General features: G+C 30.4%; 1 protein-coding gene across 1 annotated transcript in view; it reads right to left on the bottom strand.

The window, feature by feature from the left end:
• LOC134271354 (uncharacterized) overlaps positions 1-18,720 on the bottom strand; it is a 30,165-nt gene extending 11,445 nt beyond the window's left edge. The window contains exons 1-21 of the mRNA XM_062753571.1: positions 18,502-18,720; positions 17,532-17,837; positions 15,390-15,524; positions 14,977-15,270; positions 14,541-14,822; positions 13,103-13,429; positions 12,781-12,906; positions 12,365-12,667; positions 11,727-12,023; positions 11,131-11,279; positions 10,426-10,595; positions 9,107-9,239; positions 8,405-8,600; positions 6,742-6,977; positions 6,377-6,602; positions 5,232-5,474; positions 5,002-5,130; positions 1,962-2,165; positions 718-966; positions 392-593; positions 118-284 (exon numbers count right to left, since the gene is read on the bottom strand). Of these exons, the coding sequence (XP_062609555.1) occupies positions 118-284; positions 392-593; positions 718-966; positions 1,962-2,165; positions 5,002-5,130; positions 5,232-5,474; positions 6,377-6,602; positions 6,742-6,977; positions 8,405-8,600; positions 9,107-9,239; positions 10,426-10,595; positions 11,131-11,279; positions 11,727-12,023; positions 12,365-12,667; positions 12,781-12,906; positions 13,103-13,429; positions 14,541-14,822; positions 14,977-15,270; positions 15,390-15,524; positions 17,532-17,837; positions 18,502-18,652 (4,525 nt within the window). The 5' untranslated portion in view covers positions 18,653-18,720. The remainder of the gene's footprint in view (positions 1-117; positions 285-391; positions 594-717; positions 967-1,961; positions 2,166-5,001; positions 5,131-5,231; positions 5,475-6,376; positions 6,603-6,741; positions 6,978-8,404; positions 8,601-9,106; positions 9,240-10,425; positions 10,596-11,130; positions 11,280-11,726; positions 12,024-12,364; positions 12,668-12,780; positions 12,907-13,102; positions 13,430-14,540; positions 14,823-14,976; positions 15,271-15,389; positions 15,525-17,531; positions 17,838-18,501) is intronic.
• Positions 18,721-18,933: the final 213 nt, after the last annotated feature.

Here is an 18,933-nt window from a genome sequence, read left to right as displayed (position 1 = left end):
TCAGTGTATTGCCGACAACCATATATAAATGTTGAGAAATTACAAAAAGAACATTCTTCTCAATGACGACTAGTAATATCTATAATCTTGAAACATTTTTATGATTTAAAAACTTACCGGAATACCCAGTTTGACAAGTACAGGCGACTTGGTTAATCTGATCGTTTTCTGTTGGAGTAGTTGAATCATAATTACATTCTCCATGATCTCCACATCCAGGACACACATTGATTGAAACATCCAATACAGGTGATTGAGCACCAATGTCATCTTCTGCGATGATACTAGCACAAAACAAATCCAACATATTTTGAAAATTCATAGAAACCATATCTTGATAATTATTTTAAATCACCTTACGTTATTCAAAATATATTGCAGAAAAATATACCTGATGCCTATTATGTCATCAGTGGTTGGAGTCCATCTAGCTTTTCCAGTTTGATTATCAAAAAAGAAATTCCCAGGTTGATTCAAAATCTTGAACACTGGTCTTTGACTTCCATCATCAGAGACGTTGAACATCAAATCAACCTCCTTATTGATTTCAACATTTATTGTGGCATTGCCAGATATTTGTGGCGTTTCATTTTCTAATAAAAGAAAATTTTAAGAGTGAAAATCTATGAAACAAAGTATACAGAGCTAACCAAAACATCAAAATTTTGAAACCATTTGCAATATCAACCAGATATTTATTGTGTGAAATAAACTTACGTATGATAGCGATGTCTGCTTTGGAGCTTTCTTCTTCTTTTCCAGATGACAATGCGAGGTTTAGGTCCCCTGTTGCAAGATAGTCTGAAATACAGGCTGTAGAAGGATTTGGACCACATTTTGTCTTCGCCTCAGTTAGACGATCTGCATCCATTTCATCAGTAAATATTGGAACAAAATCGAGATGTGAAAAATTTCTAAAGGTCATGTCATCATCATATAGGAATAGCGAGCTTTCGTTAACCAACCCTTTAAAACAAATGACATAAAATCGATTAAAGTAGAAATCTTTCATCAGAAAATGTATCTTCTGGTTTAAGAAAAATTACATGGGCGAGAAAGCTTGTACTACATTCAACTTCAATTTAACATTTACATCAAGAAATTTGTTTACTTATGCAGCAATAAACCTTTATTCAGTCGCATACGGGTTTTACATCCCTCAGTTGATTCTATACGGAAGATCATACTGTTTGTGTGGATGGACAATTTCTAAAACGAGGTAAGTTATTGACAAACAAGTTGATGAAACAAGAATATCAGGATTCTTGTTTAAAGATATCATTTCGTAAGTTATATGGTCTTTACAATGACCTTGTCAGCAAGTACAATCTATCATTTAGACAAATGCTGACTGATGTTTTTTTAAATTCATGTATGATACTAATTGTTTGACTATTATTTAAACACTGACTTAACGACGAAGTTTTCATTTACTTCCCGATCATATCAAAGAGCAAATGGCGTATGTGTCAGTTGTGAATATTCACTCTCCATGACAAATGATCTAACTTTTGGTATTATAAAGGTCCGTGTTTGCTCTGCTCTTGATTTGTACTGTTTATTGGACTTTAAAGATTGAATACGGTTTGTTATCTGAATATATATTTCACTTTAAAACAAATTATTTATAAATAAATCATGAAAGTGAAATATATGGAGATATATAACGAACAGTCTTCAAGTTCACAAATCCATTTCGGATATAACAAAATGATAGTAGAAAGTTCAAATTCTGTTTCTAAATTGAACTATATTACCGGCTGTTGTTACTGAATATCAATAATGAACATGAATCTTTCATTAATAGAAAGCGTCGAGCAGTTTTTTTTTTGTAATTGTAAGTATTCAATCAAAAAACGTTTATAAAATATAATGACTATATTTCCTATTTTCAAGCCACAAGCCTTACAAAAGTAAAGGAAGTTTATTTTAAATAATTGAGGCAATGATAGTTCACGTACACTGTTGTCCAAAGTTGTAAAATATTCCTCTTTCTGTGTTAGTAGAATTCTCAGATAACTGTGTTCCATTTGGAAGAATGAAATCATTGTCCTTAATTCCATCAAAATTTCCCATTAAACCAAGTGTCATTCCTTTATGATTCCTGCTGACAAGTGTTTCACAGATCAAAAATCCTTTGCCTAGACTTACTTTTACAGTTATTGCTGAAATGAAATAATCAAAACATTCATTTTTAGCCGGGCTTTGCTGAAAGCAAAGTCCTGGCTCTAGGCATCATGATCGACTGTCTTACTATAAATAGCACAGTAAACAAAAATCCAAACAGCGTCAAAGGAGACGCTTCCGATAAACAAAATTTTCCCATTGCAAGACGATATTCAAACAAACAAAAAATATTTTTAACATCCCAATCGTTGCAAAAGTTAATGATCAATATTTTTGCTAGAGAAGTAAACTGAAAGAGCAATTAGATATTTGCTTTAGTGGAATAATCGTGATATAACAATTTGTGCACATACGCTGCTGAATTCATATTGTAAGCAAACTATTTTCAATAGTGCGGTCTTTTCGAAATGTTGAAATAGTTGGAGAGCTTCATATCGTTTTCGTCGATGTTATGATAGTAGTTATATTCCGTTCTAATTTTAAGCAAATTAGTAGTAAAGTGAATTGGAATGTTAAGATTAACATGCGTAAAGTCGCTTGACAATGTACATGTATTAGTGTTTCTACATGTAGTTGGCGATACAAGAACTGTTTGTTTGAAACTAAAAGAATGTCTATAAAATAAATATGTGCATTATTTTAACTATTCCAAGACTTAATTTTTAAATCATAAGAAATAATGCTTATTGAATAGAAAATATGCGAGAATATCATGTAAATATTATTTATTAAATTTTAAAATCCTAACATATCTTGGGGTCTGGATTGTTAATTTTAATTACTGATATATGGCATGTTGTTTTAAATCATAATCATACGTCAAACTCTACATGTTAAAAATCAATGGCCAAAGGAAAAAAAATAAATATACACTAATTTCGGATCAGACAATATACATGTACATGTACTAGTACTCGAGCAATTAATGCACGGCTTTCAGGTCTTTCATACGAAAGCCCAGAAGGCTCATTCGAGATTCGAGTTTCCAAATACGAGATTCGAAATTCGAGATTCAAAATTCGAAATTCGAGATTCAAAATTCGAGTTTCGAGATTCAAGATCCAAACGAACCAATCAAAAGCGGGTTCAACATTTGATTACTTCCCTTTATCATGTTTTTACTATCAAGAAATAGTTCAATATAATTATATCAAATGGGTCATTTCATTAAATTACAATACAAGAAAAAGTGTTATATATATTAGAAGGAAATTTAAATAATTAATGGAATTTTGATCAGCAAAAAATATTTTTATTCATATTATAGATTCTTAAATATTAAATAGATTTCACATATCAGGAGTATATATATTTTTGAATTCTACTAAACTTGAATTTTGTGCAAAGGAAAACCACAGGTACTTATGGACAACCACCTCTCCCGCCTTGATATTCAACCCTAGGGCTTATTGGACATTTTTTCACAAGTTATATTTATCAAACTTATTCATCATGTGTACAATAACAAAAAATTTTAAAATCCCCAGAATAATCGCTCAACACCCCCCCCCCCCCCAAATACCCACTATGTACATTATAAGAGAAGGATATGTCACTCCAGTCTGTTTACGTTGTACCCCCACTGGTATTAATTAAATGCATTTATTTTGTTTTAACTTTAAATCTCGATTCACACTGTCTCTACATATACAATGTATTTCTGTCTTCGTCCATGCTATCGGACTGACTCTGCATCATGTCAAAATTTTCTCCGTAAACAGCATTCTTTCTTGTAAAGTGGGGTAATAAATAATGTTTTTGTTTTGTTTTGTTTTGTTTTGTTTTTTTTTGGTTGAGGGATTATTCTGGGGGTTTTACGCCAGCGATTTTTTCGTATTGTAAAGCTACACATAACAGAGAATTAAGCCCTGGGGTTCAATATCAAGGGTGTTCCTGTGTTTTTCTAAAAATTAAGACAAGAAACATATATTGACGCAAGCGTCAAAAATTGGCCCAAACCAATTAATGTTCGTTTTATGAAGCAACTAAAGACTATGGTGATCTGTTTTTAAAATATCTTACATCTATCTTTTAATATATATCCTCGTGATATTAAAAGCTTGTGCTCGACATTGCATGATTTTCTTAATTATATAATGCATGTTCAGTATTATGGTTCCTGCGTCAACAACTTTTGAGTGTATTTTACATTAAAAGTTTTAAACTGAAATTTAATGTAATCTACAACTAGATATGAGTGTAGTTTACTTTAATAAAAATGCAAAAATATGTTGGTATGCCTAAAATTGAGAAATTACTTTTACAGTTTTCTTCTCTTTGAGTTGTAGCGGGAAAATTCTTGGCACTTGTAAAACGTGAAATAATGTATCAAAATGATTAACATTTAACCATTTTTTCAAAATGTTTCTATATGTACATATGTACACGTCATTTTAAAATAAATACGTACAACAAATAAAGAGAAAGTATAAAATTTTGTGTAATATACATTTTTAAATTTCTAAATCAGTATTGGATGAAATATTTACCTCATTCTTCTTAAGTAATTTTATGTTTATTGTGCGTTCTTCTTTAACCTTTAGACCGTTTTTTAATAGATTATTATATTAATGTTACTTCAAAAATAACCGACCACAGAAATATGTAATCTATTTAATATTTAAGAATCTATAATATAAATTGAAATATTTTTTGCGGATCAAAAATCCATTAATTATTTAAATTTCCTTCCAATATATATAACACTTTTTCTTGCATTGTAATTTAAAAATATATTATTTCTGATGTAATCAAATGTTGACCCGCTTTTGAATAGCTGGTATTTTTAAATGAGGGCTTTCGTACTTTCAATACTTTGATTTTCATTCGTTTAAAAAAAATTAATCATTTTTATAGTAATTCATTTTTCCTTACTTGACTTCAAAAATGAAGCAGAAATTTTGTCTTTCTCCCACTGCAAAAATATATCTGATGTCATGACTGAATAGCTGGTATTTTTAAATTTATTGGTTAAATCTTTTCCATTCACCAATATGACCATCACTGAAAAACATATATTACATGCATAGTATTTAGATAGAAGCATGTCTTCTTACAAGTATTAAAATAAGCATTATTTGGTAAATACCTCATGTCTATCTTACTTTTCTTGTCTCTGGACATTTGGATCTGTATTTTGGAACCTGTTTGGTCTTTTACCACAAAGGCACTAAATATGGAAGCATTGATAATCTTTCCGCTTTCTGTGGTAACAAGACTTGTCCGAGCTTGAAGTTCAAAGTATGTAGTGCTGGTATTTATTCTCATCATGACGTATTCCCCATATCCATTAAATGTGTAGTCTCTACCATCAAGTGTAGTTATATGGGGATCCCCATAGTTGATTCCTTCAAGGAAAGTTATAATATGTACATGTACAAAAATTTAATTCCAAATCATTGATATTCTTAATTTTTGAATTGGCTAACGATCATATTGGGAAATGCATAATTATTTTCCTCATCCCCTGGTATACCGGATGCATGGTTGAAATGAACAAGAGAACTTCTTCCAAAATAGCAAAATATGTGAGCCCATATTAATGTGTTCATGAAACATATGGAAATTCATCCAAAAGTGTGAGATTAATTTTTCCAGTCACAAAGGTTCTGGTGTAAGGGTTGGGTTCTTATAATAATCATAATTATATTGAACTTGTATAGATCCTCTCTGTTCTTTGAAGATTTTTTTCCTGCTTTTAGAGGAGCAAACTATCACACTAAGTTCATTGCTATTATTGGCAAATATGCTTTTTTTCCAACATTGCGAAAGTACGAGAGACCAGTGTGAGAGGGAATACAATTTGCATGTAACAATGCTGAAACATGTTTAATTGTTTAGTTAGAACGGTGAGAGTGATGAACGGGGACAGAAACAGTCAGGAAAATAAATTTGTTTTAACATGGAACAGTTGTCAATGACTACATGTAACAGACTAACGTCCAACATTTTATTTCTGTTTTATTTAATACTTCTGTGGATCGATCCTTGACAATTTTTTTTAATCTCACCGTTAAGGCTCTCCGGTCTCTTGTTTAATTGCAAATGCTATGTACATGTAGCTTGTTTGAAATAATAAATAAAAATACAACAGAAGTTTAATTATATAAAAGAACATTAGAGCATTAAAGACAAGAAAATTACATAAAAATAATATGAATTTGTTTTTTTCTGAAAAGGTAAGGAAATTTGGAGTAATATTTGGAACCTTATATGGAATTTTATCTATAATAGAATTTAATAATATTACCCGAATGGAAAGGAGACCTCACATAGCATTTTGGAATAGGACGGTCTTCGTAGTACCAGTCACAGTGCCGTGAACTACAACACTGTTGTTTTGGTTTTTCATCAGACGTTTTGTATTCACTACGATGAAAAAATGGATTGTGCTGCAGTAAGGTTCCAGCTTTTGGCCTTGCTCTTTGTAATGGTCCTAACTGCTTTGTGTTGGCGTACATATTATAGCAACATTCCTCAAAATAAAAAGAAATAATTGTTACAAAGTTACTGAGTCTTTTTTTTTTCTTGTTTGAGCAGCTCGAATTTATTCGACAATTCCATGTATGTTGATTCTATGAAAGGAATTTTAATTTTATTTTTATTCATACTTACAATGTTGGATCCTTCTATCACGGAAGCATAACATAATAGTCTGTATTCTTTATCAAATCTGTTAATTGCGAATCGCGGATCAAACTTGAGGAGTTTTTTGTCACAAGGACATTCAATGAATGGCATACTCATCTGTCCAAAATTCATATTTTCTCTATGCCAATTTGTGCATGCGCTTTTATCTCTTAATTCCTGTACACCTTTTGTCAACTTGTATACCCACACACCAGGCTCTCCTTTTGGATAATAGAAAGAATGTTATTTCAACACTGTACAGTAAAAGAGAAACATTATGTTTTGTTCAATAAATAGATGAGGACTTTATTTATTCAAATTGATTTAATTTCCGAGTGGAAAAGGGGTTTCTTCTAATAATTTTACGAATGCGAAGAACGAGTTAAAATGTTAAAAATACTGTAACATGGGTGAAATAAATTCTATAACCAAAGTAAAATATTGAATTTCCGGACAACAGATTTCCTTTTAATTTTTCGTCATTGCCTTTGTCTTTTCATGACACAATGTTAAAAAACTGTAATGTCAAAAGCTTTTGAAATATCACATAGAGATTTAAAATCAAAAGCATTCACTACATAGATTAATAAGTACATATTTAGAGCAGCTTTAACAGTAATAGTCTTTGTCAGGATGAGATTATTTATATGCTCTCTAAATTGTATCAGGTCACACAGAATTTATTTTGGGGGCACCAACCCTCTGATAAGAGAGATAACTTTCAAAGTACAAAATATGAAAAATACGCAAAGTTTTCTTATTGATACCTCAGAATAGTCAACTTGGTGAAATATTACGTATGATGGAAATATCTTTTTCTTTCGGAATTATTTTTCCAAATTGTTTGATCATCTTCAAAATTTGTTTGATCAAAACAGGACATTAAAATCCAATTTCAAAAGCCTTATAGATTGACAAAATACAGAATTTTTATCAGTATTACTTATTTAAAAAAAGAAATATTTAGATACTCAGTAACTCCTCTTTGCAGATGTATTTTTCACTGACAACCACATACAACATTGTGATATTCTGACTTTGGAAGAAGGATATGGAAATAACGAACAGTATTCAAGCTCAAATGTCCATAAAAAAATACAAAATAGGAGCAGAGCAAACACGGACCTCCGAAACATCAGAGGTGGGATCAGGTGCCATAAGAGGTGGAAGCAGCGCTTTATGAGGTTTTCTAGCATGATTGTAATAAGTACCTGTATGATAGTTAGTATTAATTTCAAGTACACTTCATATTTTGAATTTATGTTGTGATATTAAGTTTTTAATCTTCTGTCTCTGTGTTGAAAATTCTTCATATTATCATGAACTGACATAAAATTCATTTCTGAAAATAAGCAGCGCTCCATACTTCTAATTATTGTCCATGTGGCTCTATTGTTATTGTTGTGTATGAAAATCAATATTAAAAATTCAAAATCTCTAAGTGAAATTTATAGCAGAAGGTCGTGGCCCCTTAAAACACTTTTCTTGAATGAAAGCGCACATCTGATATTTTCAAACAAATGCTACGACAGTAAACAATTTTTGATATACAAATTTTCATTGTGACAAGATGATCAAGGTAGAGGAAACAGATGAAATAAGTTTCAAACAATGTATGTTTAAGATATAAAGACATTTTTTTAAAAACCTTGATTTCCAGGATTTCTGCTCATTGAAAAAGCTCCGTCCTTCATGGAATAAGGATTTGTTTTTAGAATGCTCTTATATCGGTATCCTATAACAATTTTTCGGTCTTTAATACGCGTCAAATTCACATCCAAATAGTTCATTACTGTAAATGTGTTGTCGCCATCTGAGATCAAGAGACACTGGAAAGTTACATTCTAAAATAAAAAAAAACACTTTATGATGTATCTGTGTATAATAATAAATAATATTAATATCATGCATTTGTATTGAATTGAATTTGAAATGAAAAATATATAAATTTGAAAAATTATTTGAACCATCTCTTGTTGTCAAAATTCCTAAATTTCTTAATGCCTTCCAACTAATGTTGTGTATCGTCAATATTTTATTTAACCACAGAGCAAAGCAATTGTTCAACATTCTTGTTTAAACAAAAGTAATGTTTCTGAAGCTATTGGTTTTCTTCATTTAACTCAATCTTGTGGTAACCTTGGCTAAACTGCCGAATGAATTGATGCTTACTCTGACGAGAAGGGTTGACGTACAAACATGAATATATAAAGTTATTTTTTTTTTATTAATCTTTACCAAGATATAAAAAAAGGTGTAAAAGTTTTTGATATTGTAGATAAGCAAAGAGCACAATAAGGGTACATTTTATAAAGTATACATTACTTATATATTGTATCAAAATCAATACCTTTGAGTCGTGTCCATAAAGTGACATATTTTCCCATGTCACTTTTACGAGCCAGGTTGCTTCAAAATTCTTAAAGTCCTTGAAATATTTCTTTACAATTTTATTTGCATTTTGTAAGAATTCGTCCTTTTTTCTGAAATATTTAGTAGTAGAATGATTGTACATTCATTTTGTTTGATAATCTTAGTTAATAAATTTAACTGAAAAAATTGAAGTGAACACATTAAAATAAATGCATAAGTGGTTCCAACTAAACTCTAAAAATAGAGGGAAAGAAAATTGAACAAAATTGAATCTACACTTAAGGACAGATGATACAAACAAAAAAGAATGCCTGGATTGGTATATATTTTTTGACCTAATTTAATTGCAAATGATTCAAATAATAAATTGCTTGAATATAAAGACATTGTAAACCTTCTGTGACGGTCTAAATTCTACCCTTTTGAAACCATCCTTATTATTCTATACAAATATTTTTCACTTTTAATTCCATTTTTTGTGCAACTTTGAATAAAAACTTAAAAACTACGCGGTAAAACTTATTTAACTTAATCATTAAAACATGACCAAAGTTGTTATTTTCAAAATGTTATACAAAATTTTGTTTGTATCATCTGTCCTTAATAACTCATGCTTAAATATTTTTTCACTTACTGTAAGTTTTCATTACATTTTTGAATTTTCATTGGTCCTACAATGTACCTACTTCTGGGGGTTAAGATTAGAACACATTTGAATATACACTATTTGAGGATGCTCCCATATAAATATTACCAACCATGGCCTTGCTGTTCTTAAGAAGAAAAGTTTTGAAGTTTTTTTCCCTAAATATTCCTATGTAAAACTTTGACCAATCATAGATTTGTTGTTTTTGAGGAGAAACTCATCCCCGTCCTACCCCCGGGGTCATCATTTGAACGAACTTGAATCTACACATTCTGACAGTGTTTCAACATCAGTTCCATTTTTCTTGACCCACTGGTTCTTGTGAAGATTTTTTCAATAATGCCATTTTTGCTATTTCGTAATTATTTCCCCTTGGTAGAGGGTGTTGCCTTTCATTTTGTTGAAAAGAAACTTAAATTCCCTTAACTAAGAGACATTCTGTACTTATTATGATTGGAATCCGCCCAGAGGCCCAGTAATTCTTGAGAAGAGGATGAAAATTTGACAACGACGACGACGACAGACAACGAACAAATTTCGATCAGAAAAACGCACATGAGCCTTCGGCTCAGGTGAGTTAATAAAGTTAGTATCTTGCATGCGTTTACTTGAACGTTGTTATAATTTTCAAAAGTGTATATCATAAATACCTTTCATATGATTGAAAGTATACTTTTCCTGAAGTGTTTGAGGTCAAATCCGTACAAAAGGGACAGATAATCTGTGTATCTTTCCTTTTAAGATAATTTTTGTCAAAATTTCCTGCATTGTTAAAGCTATCTCCCTTTGGGTTCAGTCCAATAATACCATTGGTTCCTATCTATATCAAAATATCTAGTTTATAAAACATTTCAATAACGTCGACATTCAAATAAAAGACATTAATTTCAAAATTTAGATGAATAAATAAATGGTTTTGGGCGCTTAAAAATTCTAATCTGAATAATATTAAACCATTGCATATAATATAACAAGATAAGAAAAATCGAACCATTTGCAAAATGGAAAAAGGTCTCTAAATCTCTTATTATATTTCTTATTTTATACATTTTATCTAAAATGGGAACACTAATTTAGTAAAAATATTTACAAACAATCGATGTCCTTAAAGTCACAGGTACAAAAGAAAGAAAAAGCATAGCAAATCAAAGAAAAAAGAACAACACGAAACAGACCAGCAATCAAAAAACAAATTAAATATTAAATTACATATTCATTACCCTTTGTAATACATAACCTCTATTGTTCATTCATAATTTTATTAAACTTTCCAAAATATCAAACTAATAAATACCCTTTCAATCTTCTACTTACTTGCTAGACAGTATATAACTATCTGTAGATTGAAAGCTTACTATGACATTATCGAATCCTCCCTCACTTCCGTCCCCAACATATGCTGTAGTCAGAGGAACTACTGGTATTTTATGACTTGTATTATCATCTCCAGTGAGAACTAAGTCGTCATCTCCATACGGCATGGATACATTTACATCATACTGGCCTGAGATATATTAATACACGTGTATTTTCAAAATCAATGAAAACATATTGTGATATCTAAAGAATGAATATAAATATTTGTAATGGCAATAAAAAATTGTGTTTTTTTTTATTTTCGAGCTAATAGAAATTGAGATGATTGATGATATTTTTGTTTCAATGCGCCTATTAGACAAATACAAGAAATCAATTTAAATCTTACTCTGAACAATGAAGGTTCACAAACAATTTAGTGATAAATTCGTATAACTTACAACAAAAATTAGAACAATCTTGACTTTTAACCCCTACATGTATGTTATAGAGTGTGAAGTTCACGCATTTACATGATTTTAAACAGAATACCATTATTAATATGTAGCCTAACATATTTGTAATAAATGTAAATGGATTAAATTTCAACATTTTAAATAATACTACACATATAAGATATAATTATAACTCTTACTTTCTAGTGTCTTTATCGTATATACAGACGGAATACTCTCCCTCTTCCCATAAGAAGGATAATTTGTTGTGTACCCATAACTAATGGCTATTATGGTAACGTTATAATAGGTATGTGACTTTAGCAGTCTCTCCCAAAAAATCTCAGTCTCGTTCCCCTCTGTCATTTGTTCGTCGCCATCTATGATAACTTTATACCGGTTAACAAAGCTATTGTTCTCTGAATGATTCCACCTCAAAACTAAATTGTCTGCGGAAAAATTGCAGGAAGAAGATAGAGGTCCAGGTGACATTGGCTCTATTCCAGAAAAAAATAGAAACAAAATCAAACAACTTACGATTTTATCAATTCCTTATTTTATATAGGCTTTTCTTTAAAATGATCAAAGAAAATATGAAGTGTAAATAGTTTTGAAATCTTTTCCATTTGTACAATATTTTACATTTTATGAAGATGTTATGTAATTGGCACTAGAAAAAATAGTTTATACATGGTAATAAATGTAATTCATATTTTATTGTAAGGATGAATATTAAATTAAAAAAATCAATACATCTATAATAGATAGGCCTGTCTTTGTTTTATCAAATAATAGCATGTTGTGACGGTATACAGCTGTACTTTTCAGAAAAAAATACCTAGGATCATTTCAGTCCAGGGGGTATCTATAAAGATAGTCTGATCTGGGTCGCTCAAGTTAACTTCAGTCCTGATACTGATTCTATAAAGGCGCCCAGGTTGAAGAATACATGGCGATTTGTATTTTGTCTGATTTCCAATGGCAACGTTTACCGGTAACATCCAATAGCCAAAACTATTTTCCTCTCGGACTATCTCATAGCCTGATATCATCTTCTTGTCCTGAGTGGGTGGGTTCCATTCAATAGAAATACTACACGTTGAAGGTTTTGTTTGAATGGAATCGGGCATCAAACGCGTTCCTTTTGTTTGAAACAAAATGTGAATATTTTATTACCTTAAGTCTGCAAAAATGAAGTATATATGTGTCTTAAATAACAATTCAAATACATAAAGAAACACTTAATAAGCTTACTATTATAACAAGTTGAATTTTTATGATAAAAAGAAGAATGACAGAGACATTGCTCAGTGCGACACTCTAACCCAATGTCTGGTAAGCATTCCCTAGATTTGTTGCAAGGCTCCAAAAACTTTAGGCCTGTAAAAAGATTTTATATTACGCTCAGATATAATAACATATTTTAATAATATATAATGTTAAGTTTCTTGCATTTTATTTTATATTTTTATTTCATTCTTTTTTAAAATCAATTAAGAGTTACATTTATTTACAGTATAGTCTCAACAATTATAAAATCCTTAATATTAGAACATTAATTTCTAAGATCACATACTTCCAGTCACAGTTACGTTAACGAAATTCAGGCTTGATCCCCATCCGTCTGAGTTAAGTGCAAGACATTTGTAGAAAAAGCCATGGTCAAGATCGAAGTCCACTCTGTTGATAACCAGAACAGGGTTGACGAAATCAAGCGAGCTGCCTCTGTATCTTTCTTCTGTCGTGTCTATATCCTCGGTAATCCCATTCTTGATCTTTTGCCACTTGATTTCGGTAACAGGTGGGAAGTCCGGATTATTTAAAACTACAGCTGCTATATTCAGTGTAGAAAGGAATGGTACGATCGGGTTCTCATCCGAAGAAATGTTTAATGAAGGTGTACCTTTTTTTAAAAAATACGAAGGTAATAAAATGTCGATTTGCATTTACCAAACAATATGTTTTGGTATATTGTATTTATCAATACAATATGCATATGTTTAATATAGAGTGTTTTGTCGTTCAAGCATTTATGATTTTACTTGAATTTAGCTCATATCCGAATGCACATAATATTAACAAATGTAAGGTTAAATGCATGAGGCATGGATATTATGGTCTCGCACGTGTTACCGAGAAAAATTTCAGTGGCCATGGATTCTAACACCACGTCGGTCCCCTTTGAAAAGTTCAAATGATTTTCACGCGTGAAAGAGTAAAAATAAATTCTAAATTAATACAAACAATTCACAAACAAACAAATAATAGTTCGATGTGTGTATTTTCCTTGGAGTGCTATATATTTATGCAAGTGTCCAAAGTCCAATAGTTACGCTTAATTGCACGGATTTTGCTTTAGTCCCGCAGAGTCTAGTTGTAATGGTCGCTACACTTATAATGGTAAAAGATATCCTATCCACTCATTCTAGCGCCATATCTGACAAAATAACGATTTTTAAAAAATGAATTGCATGGTTATATAAATAAAGTCTTTCAGCTGTTGGAACATGTCACATGACCGCCTAAACTGTTTTCGCGCAAGGGCAGATCGGTTGCAGATGTTGAAAATAACACTTTTTTTAAAAGATACACAACAAACGGTTTTTTTCTCTTGTGGAAGTAATTCAGTAAGTTCAGAAACGTTTTACTCATCCTCGTAATTCATATGAAGATGATTTTTTTTCATTGCATAATTCAGAAAAGAGGAACATTAATTTTGTGTTTTTATCACTATTGTGACCTATATAAATTCTCAGTCTCGTGATTAAATAATGTAGAATGATTGGTTCGACTGGTCTAACCAAAATAATATTTTATACAGATGTAGTCTTGAATGGCCCCAGAACTTAGAATTTCTGTGACTAAACGTATTTTACACTGTTTTATGATTACCGCGGAAGTAAACATTTTAATTTTCCTACGCGTAAATGACCACTTTTACAGCATAAAAATCTTTAATAAAATGAAACAACCCTTGCCTTAATTCATGGAATTTAGAAGAAATTGACACTCACGTAAAGTCTGTATCTGTTCCAGGTAGGGAACGCTCTCTTTCCTTTCATACGAGTAGTAATCATCTCGACTGACCGTGACAAGACTGACTGTGTAATTTCTACCGGAATCTAGTCTGTTTGTCCAGACGATTGAATTGGAGTATGCATATTCATATTTATTATCAATTCTGATTATATATTTATAAACACGGGTATTGTTTTTTGGAACAGACCAAGTGAGGTTTAATTTCTCTGGGTGGAAGCTACTGACTTTTCTATTGATAGGGCCAGGAGGAAGTGGCTCTGCAAAGAAAAACAAATTACATGTGAGACAAAATCTGTCTTGAAGTGTTCTCTGATACATGTATCTGCTTCACTAATATTTTGAATGATAAATACTTCTTTGCAGTATGCATAAAAAAATAGATGTATTCACGACCCAACGGATAGGACGTACCCACGATATATCTGTTTTGGGAGCGAACATAGATAGTTTCTGTTGGATCACTGAGTAACACGGTGGATATTATGGTAAACACGTAGACAGCACCGGGGACAAAATCTGAGCGCAGTTTGAACTCAGTCTGGCTTCCGACAGATGTATTTTTGATTATTGTAGATTTCTCAGCACTCTTCAGCTCAACGCTGTAAGATTGTATCAAGTCCAAATCTCTGGAAGGATTTCTCCAAGTTACTTCTATAGCATGTGTTGTTAAGTTGTAGTCGTTGACCTGTGCTCTTAAATAATATCCTAGAACACAAAGAACCTTAATTATTATTTCTTTTCTTTTTTTCCAGATGTTTTGGACTTTGAACCTCTATTAGCAAAATTTAATTATATAGCATGTAGGATTGAAAAACACTACTCACTCGAAAAACATGTCTGATTACGTTGATAGTAACCACTGTTGCAAAGGCATTCATTGTACACCGAAGAACACATTAAATTATATCGTCTCTGGTCACATTCTTCTGTTCGATTACACTGGTCATGGTATTTAAGAACTGAATGAATGTAGAATAATTTCAAATTTCAACCTCTTGCTATCAATTTTATGAAAATCTAATGATACATAATGAAAAGAAACACCTTGATTAAAATATTTTTAATCGCTTACAAAGACACACGTATATATAAACACTGATAAGGCCAGTCATTTTGAAAATTAAAAAAAATTATATATTTGATGAAATCGCTGTATTTTCTTTTCTTCCCGTTTTCAGGCCTTAAGGGGGAATGGACACAGTTTCAGCTTAAATTTCAAAATTTATCCCCCCCCCCCATTTTTACAAATATTTAACCAGCGTCTTTCTAATGATCATCAAAAATTTGAACGACAGTTGTACAGATACAAAACAGATTTAGATCTCTAGACCTTTGTTATGTAAACATGGTCCGTGTCATGTTTTATTTACACAGATTGATATACAAGTATATGTTCGTTCAAAGTAGTTAATTTCATATGAAAGTTATCTTTAGTGCGATTCCACATTTACTATTGATCTGCTGACTTTATTTTGTTATAAATATGATATTTTCTATATGTAAACAAAAACAAGACACGAACCTGTGTTCTTTAAATTTTTGCTAATCAATAGATGATGATAGTTGACAATTATGAATTTATATATATATATATATATATATATATATATATATATATATATATATATATATATATATATATATATATATATATATATATATATATATATATATATATATATATATATATATATATATATATATATATATATATATATATATATATATATATATATATATATATATATATATATATATATATATATATATATATATATATATATATATATATATATATATATATAAAGTAGTTTAGCTTGAATAAATATTCATTTTCATTACAATAATAAATTTTAGGTACTGAATAATACAAATCGTTACTATTTTTTGAAAATAATGATAAAACATAAATGAATTAGTTAGTACAGAATTGCAAGCTTCTTCTAAAGATATATTGATGCATGCTAAATAAATTTAAACTTATTTAGCTCTGTTGAATATCAAAGAAGAGACTTTTCTAATTTATAGATATTAAAAAGCAAATTTAGAAACGTACAAAATACGAAAAAAAAATTGAAAAAATGAAAGACAAAAATTGACATAGTAAAATAAATCCCATTCGAAGAATTTTCGTTATGTTAAGCTTAGAGATAAGCATACGTTAAAAATATCGGATTTGGTCCAGATTCTGTGAAGTAAAATAATTTTTCAATACAGTTAGGGGAATCGCATCTCGCAAGCTTTTAATGTAAAGAATTACAATGTTTTTAAACTAAAACGATATTGAAAATTTCGCACTCCAAATGTACTGTACTTATAAGGTCGATCAGTCAAATAGTTCTACGATTTATTACTTGAGGGATTGTGTGAATGCTCAAATGAATTGAAACAGATCATTTCTGAATTTTATATTAAGCAGAAAACATTCAAATAGGAGATCAGGTTCTTGTAAATGCAATTTTTTTTCTTCAAAAACGCAGCAAGCTATTGACAAATAAGTAAAACAAGAGGCCAATTTGCCTTCTAGATCACCTGAGTAAAATATAACAATTTTGATAATTTAATTGGATTCACGAGTGAATCCAGAGGCATTTCTAACCTCATTTTTATTTTTTTCAGAATTCTAATAAAAGTCATACGCACGACTTCCTTGCGGGAGGATTCTAAATCAATTTCGGAGCATAAGGACGGTAGTTCAATACTGGAAAAAATGTTTTGAGGGAAGTGTGTAAGCATTCCTTTTCATTTGGTTATTTATTTCTGAGATGGAAATTATTTTTTGTTTGTATGAAGAACGTATGAGAGTTTATTTAGCAACTGTCTTAAGATTGAGAAAATAAGTGAATGAAAATGAAATTAATTCGTAAATATTTTACATGTTTAATGAATATCAGACTAATACCTTGAAAAAGAAAAGTTTTAATTCTTTTTAATTTTAGATAATATTTCTATTTATATATACTCACTTCCTCTTATAATCAGTCGAACCCAATCGCTTGTGCACCATCCCTCGATGATTCTAACTTGAAGCCGATAGTACCCTCCCTCCTCAAAGCTAGCGTTATTGACGACAAGGGTAGGTGTGTGTAAAAGTTGAGTTTCTTTGTATTTTATATCAGAGATGTTGACATTTTTGATGATATAATTTTGTCTTTTTTGCCACCTTGCTTCAATAGCAGCTTGTACTTTAGCCTCTTCGTTTACATCAAATGTTGCATTTTGCCCGAAATCGATCGATATGAATTTCGGTGTGATTAGAATAAAAGGACATCCTGTAAAAATATCTATTTCTTTGAACATATTTTTTTTCTTCAAATAACTTAACTTGGAAAACCAATATGTGTTTTTGAAACACAAAAGTGGCATCTCAAGGCTAAGGTTAAACTTTCTCAATACAATGTACAAAATTAACACTCTAAGATTGAAGGTCAAATGTTAGGATGTTGTTACTGTTCCTAAAGAAATTTTCCACGTCTATTACATTTTCCAAGTCTTAGGAGAAAAAATACAAGAATTATCTACTTTTCTATACCTGAGAAATGATATTAAGTCTTCACTTAAGACAAAAACATATTTGTATCATTTGCCCTTATTTAAAAATACTAGTATAAGTCTATGATGGTTTAAGAAAACGTTATGGCTTTTCCTTTTTTTTTTTTTTTTAACTCTATTTGATTTTGATTTTTAAAATAAGCAAGCTCTGAAATGTATGATGTTATCATAAAACTTTTATACACAGCCAATTTTTTTCAATGCACTCAAACTCCTTCAATTTTTATTTCAATTTTTCAGTTTCTTACACATAATTTTTCAGATTACGATAGCCTTAACAGTTTTTCACTCATTTATCTCATAAAGAGTGCTAATCAAAAAAACAAAAGAATTTGGTATGAACATGTATAAAGTCTTCATAAAATGTCTGATAAAATGATTTACTTATGGCGTTCGCTGTAACCATAGCTGTAGTACTAGTGCTCGTTTTCGCTGTAGTTCTGTTCCTCAGTGACGTTGTTATATTCTGAGTACAGATTTTATGTACTCCTAAGCTGAGAAAGCAGAGTAAGGTGATAGGAATTGTAAAAGACATTTTGTTGTTTATGGGTTGAGTGTCGAGCTCATTCCATACTTTTTGTAGATGTATTGTCAACGAGTAAAAAATCTGAAACAGAATAATCTTTGAGGACATCTTATTTTCAGTTTAGGTAGCCATGAAATACAACAGATGAAAAAAAAATTGTACTGGGCATCATGATTAAATTCTCATTTTTAGCTATATTATTGTGTTGGAAAAACTCATTAAGATACATTTTGCATTATAATGGCAAAATATAATAGTTTTAAAAAATCTGTTTATCGTATATTTATTCT

This window comes from Saccostrea cucullata, unplaced genomic scaffold (assembly GCF_032062105.1).
Source record: "Saccostrea cucullata isolate Sc308-1 unplaced genomic scaffold, CSIRO_AGI_Scuc_v1 ctg2071, whole genome shotgun sequence".
NCBI classification, from domain to species: Eukaryota; Metazoa; Mollusca; class Bivalvia; order Ostreida; family Ostreidae; genus Saccostrea; species Saccostrea cuccullata.
This window is presented reverse-complemented; position numbering and strand designations above follow the sequence as displayed.